The 6,980-nt window shown below is 41.5% G+C and overlaps 1 protein-coding gene across 3 annotated transcripts in view; it reads right to left on the bottom strand.

Moving 5' to 3' along the window:
• The window catches only part of LOC103396180 (laminin subunit alpha-3), a 48,974-nt gene that overhangs the window by 8,497 nt on the left and 33,497 nt on the right, over positions 1-6,980 (bottom strand). For all 3 annotated transcript variants that reach the window (XM_008334175.3, XM_008334177.3, XM_008334178.3), the window contains 17 exons: positions 5,290-5,403; positions 4,390-4,508; positions 4,216-4,296; positions 4,003-4,103; positions 3,846-3,899; positions 3,336-3,487; positions 2,991-3,101; positions 2,792-2,903; positions 2,536-2,703; positions 2,237-2,433; positions 1,614-1,730; positions 1,300-1,454; positions 1,014-1,155; positions 827-926; positions 619-735; positions 366-536; positions 114-265 (listed from right to left, as the gene is read on the bottom strand). In XM_008334175.3, the coding sequence (XP_008332397.1) occupies positions 114-265; positions 366-536; positions 619-735; positions 827-926; positions 1,014-1,155; positions 1,300-1,454; positions 1,614-1,730; positions 2,237-2,433; positions 2,536-2,703; positions 2,792-2,903; positions 2,991-3,101; positions 3,336-3,487; positions 3,846-3,899; positions 4,003-4,103; positions 4,216-4,296; positions 4,390-4,508; positions 5,290-5,403 (2,163 nt within the window). The remainder of the gene's footprint in view (positions 1-113; positions 266-365; positions 537-618; positions 736-826; positions 927-1,013; positions 1,156-1,299; positions 1,455-1,613; positions 1,731-2,236; positions 2,434-2,535; positions 2,704-2,791; positions 2,904-2,990; positions 3,102-3,335; positions 3,488-3,845; positions 3,900-4,002; positions 4,104-4,215; positions 4,297-4,389; positions 4,509-5,289; positions 5,404-6,980) is intronic.

Genomic DNA, 6,980 nt, shown 5'->3' with positions numbered 1-6,980 from the left:
CTGAAAATATACATTAAGAGTTAGGCTGTTCTGAAGGAAGCCGAGTTCCAACCTAGTAAAGTGACCTGGGATTTGATTGCAGTTAACAACATGGAAGGACTCCGGACTCTTACCCTGTTGGCTGCGTCCCGTGCTTGTTCAATAAGGTCCTTGATCTTCTTGATGTTCTCCGAGATGTTGCTGATGGGTGAGAAGTTTGAGGTCAGATTCACCACCTCGGAGATCTTATCATTCAGAGTTGGGATCTTCGTCAACAAGTCATTCACTGCAACGTTAAAACACAGAGAAAACACGAGTCATAATGATCCTTACCATAAGAGAGGGAATTTAAAAAGTGTTAAAGTCACATTTGATCAAATGCTCACCTGACTTGTCCACAATGTCCAATATGTTGCCAAGGTTGGAGTCCACAGGAGACAGACTAATTTTCTCTATTTCCTTTTTAATGTCATCCAGTCTGTCCATAGTGTTGGCAGCAGAATCGTTGGCTGCGGCTGCCTTCCGTTTGGCTTCATTGATCATATTTTCAATGTCATCTGAAATTGAAAAGGGGAAAATTAATTCTGACTGACTGAGACAAATTCACACTGATCCTGCTAATGTCTGGACTTGCTCTACCTCGGTTGGTGTTGTTTAATTCCTTCTTCACATCAAGCAGGGCTTTCTCCAAAGATGTCTTTTTCTTGTCAGCATTTTTCAGCCGCTTCTTTAAGTCATTGAGGTCTACAGTTGCATCTGAGAGAAACCCCCCCCCAAAAGAATAAAGAATAAGCATCTTGTGAAATGAGAAACTATAAAAGCGTGATCTTGTAAAAAAGCCAAGTACCCTGGAGCGTTTGGTTTGCTTCCCGTGCATTCTGCAGCAGGTCATCACCGGTATCCTTTAGGTCTTTGGCTCTTTCTGTGAGTTTCTGGTTTTGGACATTCTGTAATTGAAAAAAAACCCAGTATTTGAAGTGAATTATTGTCATAAAAATACAAGCAAATATAAAGTATAAAAATCCTTGTCTTACATTCAGAGCATTTTCTGCTGCATCTTTGGCTTCTTTAGCAGCAGCGTCAGCAGCGTTAATGGCGTTTGTGATGTTCTTGTAAGCATCGATAGCATTTTTGGCGTCACGCACTGCAGTGGTTCCACTTGCGTTCTTCACAGCGCTATAAATAGATAAAGTGAAAGAAAAAAAAACATAAGCAACATAAATAAAAATCACATCTGAAGTCTGTGCTTGAATAGCTCTGAACCAGAGAGAGAGCAGGCGTGCTGATGTCTTTACACATTAGCTGTAACGTTAAACCTACTTTTCAAGTTCTTTGGCCATTTTGAGGAGTTCCTCTGCGTGATCCTCTGCAGCCCGCACAAGGTTCTCCTTGGCCGCTGCTTCAGAAATCTCTTTCACCTTCTTGGATAAATCTGCCTTGGCTCCATCCAGCTGTGCAGCCAGCTGTTCATACTCCTAAAGTGGAAAAGGACATGAATTCATTTGAGACAAGTCCACGTATCTAACCCTGTTACAGAGAAAGTGGTTAACATAAATCTACAGAGTGAATATGAGAGGAGAGCATGTTAAGACCTAAGAGTGTGGAGCAGGTGTAGAACCAGAGAACATCTTTACCGTTTTACTGTCTGTCAGCTTTTTCACCAAATCTTTTGCCTTCTTCAGCTCGTCCTGTGCCAAGGCCATTTGGTCCTCCACCGTCCTTTTCTCCTCGTTCAAGTCCTGGACGCGTTTCTGCAGGACACATTCATTATAAACAACTGCGTAACCACAGGTACAAAACTACACTTCTTTCCCAAAGACGGTTAACTGTAAAAAGTAACGTAGTCTAAAAGGAAGAAGCTGTGTTATTTGATTTAGCTAAAGAAAATTTGTAGTGTTATAAACTGCAGTGACACATAAGTATGTCTGTTTCAGTACAGGAACTTCTGGATGAAGATGCAGCCAGTAGGTGGCAGTATTGCAACTTTGTCACTTCCCACTGGGGCAGAAGAAATATCACAACAGAATTTGTAGTTAATTTATAATCTTATACATCTAAATATAATCTTTTTGGGTTTTTTTTTTGTTTGTTTTTTTTTTTTAGAATATTATTTACAAACACATGACACCAATATCTGGCTGCTTTATATTTACCATCTCTGCTGTAAAGACATGAAATAAACAAAATAAAAGGGAAGAAACAAAGCACTTCACGTAATCTAACCAACCAAAAGCCACAACTTCAAATAGTCAGTTACCTGCATGTCTTTCAGGGCCTGAGCGCTGAGGTTATTCTCCATATTGGCCTTTTGCAGTGAGTCCTTGGCCTCCTTCAAGGCCGCTTCCAGGTCTTTCAGCTTCGCTTCGTAATCCTTCAGGTGACCCTCGAGTCTCTCTGCTGCAGCCTCGTTCTCTGTGCACTGCTTAGTGACATTGGCCTTGATGTGCTCAAGCACTGGAGAGAGTAGAATGACATAAAAAATAAACAAGTGTGAGGACGGGTGCACAGAAGCCTCTAGTTTAAAAAAAGAATAAACAGATTTTTCTGGTCTCGTACGTTTTTCGGCTTCGTCCCTCTCCCTCTCAGCTGCCGTCTTCTGGGGGTCAAAGTCTTTGTTCTCCATCTCCTTCACCATACGCTGGGCTTCTTCCATCATTTTAGCCAGGTTTTCACTGGTCACAGAGTCACCCCTGGTGTCTCCCTCTTTCAGCTGGTCGAGGAGCGCTGCACATACAGGATGAAAAAAAAATTTTGGTCATCATATTGGAGGTTATCCTTACAAACGTTTTTACCCCGCAAGGTTTTCCTGTACCTTGGATTTTAATCAGCAGGTTTCTGATCTCTGTGTCCAGTGTTTTGGCTCGCGTGTGGGTTTTCTCAACTTCTGCCAATGCCTTGTTTGTTTCAGTGGCCCTTTTATCTGCCTGAACGAACAAAGACAGTATATACTGATACTCCATATACTCAATGTACTGTACACTGAAGCCCAAGTATGCAGTCATGGACTCTACCTTTTTGTCAAGGGTACTGATGTCGTCTGAGAGACTGTTCATGTCCACTTCCAGCTGTTTGACTCTGGACCTTTCAGCAGTGATGGTAGTGCTGTATTTGTTGACAAGAACCTGTGTAAACAACGACAACAGAAATGTCTATGGTGAGCTGTAATAAAAGGAAAATCAAAGAATATGACAGATTAACTGCAGTATATCGCAGCACTTTCAGTGCACAGTTTCTGGTGTCATATTTACAACTTTAGATATATCACCACTCAGTGATCAGAATATATTTCAATCTAAGCGTATTACCATTTCTTTTGACAATCAGAATGAATGGAAATCATGTGATAAATCAACTACCTTGGTGTCTGACACGGCCTTCTCCAGTTTCTTCAGCCTGTCCTTGGATGTGGTGCTGGCTGTGGCATTGTCCAGCTGAGATTTGATGCTGTTCAGGTCATCGTCCAGCTTCTCCAGGTCATTCAGCAGTGTCTGAGCACAGCTGTCACACTCTGAGACACAAAGGACCTTTGGTTATTGAGTACTGCATATCAACGACTATGAGTTCATTTAACAAAAAAGTATATGTGAATATATGTATCTCCTGTATATTGTTTGTCATGTTTGGTGTTTGCATAAAAATGTCAACAAGTTTTATTGATATATCTTTGTCAAAATATAATCAGAATAAAATTAAATTATAAAAACGTTATAATTGGAACCCTGTTAAAAGAATTGCAAAAAGAACATTTTAAAGGAAATTCAAATTCCTCTGAGAAGGGGATGTAAAGATATTTTTCAGTTTCTTGGAACTTTTTGACTTACCCTAGTATGAGTTTTACAATCACACCTTTTTCTTTCTAATTTTACCTTTGCAGTGCTCATCTGTGTCCGTGTCTCCAGGCTCCTGGGTGTTTTTGCAAACTGCAGAAATAAAAAAAAGCAAAACAAAAACATTGAATGATTTAATTTGGGAAAAATTATCATCATTATCAATCATGAAGGTCAAACGCCGTCACTGTCCAACCTCCGGTCCGGGAGTCACACGTGTTTCCGTTGCCATTGCAGTTACATCGTTGACAGCTCCCTCCTGGTATCAGCGGATCGCCGTAGTACCCTGGAGCACACCTTTAACATAACCCAAGGAAATGAGTGGGATTGAAACCACAAATTACACAGATTACAAATTACACAAATTACAAATTAATCGACAGGTGACCTTAGCCGCACAGACTCTCACCTCTCACATTTGTCTCCACTGTAGCCTAATTTGCATATGCACTGGACGTCTCCGAACACTTCTCTGCAGCCCACTGCAAAACTGCAGGACGGACAGTGACATTAAGAATGACCATTTTAATCACAGCACAGCTGTTCAGCAGTCTGTTGGTCTTGATTGTTTTTTTTCACCCACCTGTTTGAGGCCAAACTGAAAGGACACGGACAAACCCTGCATGTCTTCTGGGCTGCATCTCCATAGTAACCTTCCTTGCAGCGTTCACATTTGTCCCCAGCCGTGTTGAACTGACAGTTCTGAAAAATAAATTAAATAAAATGAAAAAACTTGATGTATTTATTTTGCAAGACAGAATCAAGCAATCATTAAAACAGGAAGTAACTTGATGATAAGGAAAAGAAAGACAGCAGAACAAGGAGGCCAGAGGCTGAGGAGAAGGAGTCACTGTGGTGTCCTTTTACCACTGTGGGCGAGATTTAAACCAAAACACCCAATATTAGAAAAATTAATGTATCATTTACTATTTTTTTTATAAACGCACTGATTATAAAGCACTTTTTATTCTTAATTTTAAGATTACAAGCAAAGTACAAATACAAGGTAAAAGGTGCTTGTTAAAGACTAATAAAGGGCCATTCTGCATAAAATGAACCTTTGGGTGAGTAACAAAATGTGCATTCCCAGCAAATCTTTGTGCAGAAAAACCTTTCCCCCTGTCAAACCATCACTGATCGACTCTCTTCTCAGCAGCTTGTGTCCACTTGGCTTTGAGCAGCGAGGGTGTGGATTCACGCATGCATTGCACACACAGGCCTGGTCTTGAGTTTCTTGCACAATAACATAACAGAGATGGCTAAGATGTAGAAATGCATAGAGCACAGATAATACTAAAAAGAACAAACAAGCAGGGGGGCCTGCAACAGGAGGTCAGGACACTGTGTCAGATAGTGTCTCTAATCTGGGGACGGAAATAGAGAGAGGGAGTAACAACCAAAAGGAGCACGGCACAGTGACAGCTGGATCCTGAATAGCCATTCCTTGTTGATACTTGGGTTTGGGGTTGAGTGTATTTCTTACCAGGCACCTCCCTGTCCTGTCCTCACACTCATCAGCCCGGCCGTTGCACTCACAGGGCACGCAGAGGCCCAGGTAGAGCCCACTGCCGTCTCTGTAGAAACCTGGAGCACATTTCTGGAAAAACACAAATAAGGTGAATTGACTGGTTGGTTACCCAGCTATGGTAAATATAATCTGTTGTTGTTACTGTGATGACAGACTGAATATTTGGTTAGGAAGATGACTCTGAGGCGCTCCCTTCCTCAAGGAATGTGACAACAGGTTGCACAATATCAAAATTTGGCCTACTTTTTAAGCCCTGGGGGCTAGAGTGGAGCAGCAGTCGGTCACTTGCCAGGTACCGGAAAGCTGTTGGTTCAATTCCACCAAATCCTCAAATCCCAGGTTGGGTTGTTCAGGACGGACACCCAATGTGAAATCTCTGCTAAATGACTATTCAGACTACTGCTGTGATGATGAAGACACAAGCCAGACTGATAACCCCCCATCTACCCTGGCTGTGTGCTTCACCAGTGGCTAAGTGTTTTGGTCAGACTCCGTCAGTGTGTATCAACAGCCTCTCACAATAATGAAAGAGTAACATCTGTTTCTTTTGTGAAATAAATTAAAAATCTCAACAGTAAAATCGTTAAAATATTAAGATGTTATTGATATAACCTCATTGTAATGTAATGACATGACTGACTGATCGCTGTTCTGTTTCTATAACATAGGGCATTACAGTGATGTGATGTAAAACCATTTAAAAAATGGTATAAATATAATTTTTTTTAAATAGTTAATCACTGTACTTTAACAGCTTTGTAAAGTGTGAGTTCACACAGAAGTGAACTTCACCTAAACCTGGTATCATTAACAGTTAACACTACGTCAACACATGCCCTTCGCCCTCAGAGATAACATTCCTAAAGACGCCACCAGACAACATCAGAGAACTGAGGAAAACAGTCCAGTCAACAGCAACAACAAAATCTAATCTCTGTATTTTTTTTTTACCTGAACCTGAGAACTGTCACTGTCATCATTCAGCGAGGGAAACTGAACTATTTGCTCTCCGTCATTAACCCTGGGGTAGTGCACCGCCTGGTCATTTAATGATGGATAGACTATCCGCTGGGTCCATCTGTCATGGTGTCTGGGGTGACGAGGTCGCTCCCATCTCTCATATGGCCGATGACCGGCAGAGCTAAGTCCAATCAGGGTCCAACAAATCAGTGTCTTCAGCAGAACCGGTCCGTGCCGCCGCCCGTACAAATGCATGTCCAACAATCTTGACGTTGTTGGTTCTCGGAGAAATAAAACTCTGCCGTGCCCTGCCCGGCTTTCTTAAACACACACACACGCTCACGCACCCAAAGACGAGAGGACACGCCCCACTCTCACCTGAGTCAGAGCGAGTGGATCACTCAGAGTGTATGCAGGCACACAAGTACACACATGCTAGTGTTTGCATGCTTCCTATCTTTCCATTTTTTCTTGCTTCCATATTGTATTTCTCCACAAACATCCAGGAGGTGGAAATGTACACGAACTGTACCCTCAAACATACTGTTAGTACCTAGTTCTGTTTGGGAAAAACTACTACAGAGCCCTAATTAGCTCATGTTATAGTTTGCTTTTTCCTCTGTTTTATAGACAAAGGGACAAAGAAAATATTAATAATGTTATTATATTTTTTCATTTATGTTTAC

The sequence above is a fragment of the Cynoglossus semilaevis genome, chromosome 20 (genome assembly GCF_000523025.1).
Source record: "Cynoglossus semilaevis isolate Cse_v1.0 chromosome 20, Cse_v1.0, whole genome shotgun sequence".
Lineage (NCBI taxonomy): Eukaryota > Metazoa > Chordata > Actinopteri > Pleuronectiformes > Cynoglossidae > Cynoglossus > Cynoglossus semilaevis.
Note: the sequence above shows the minus strand (reverse complement) of the source record. Positions and strands in the feature narration are given on the sequence as shown.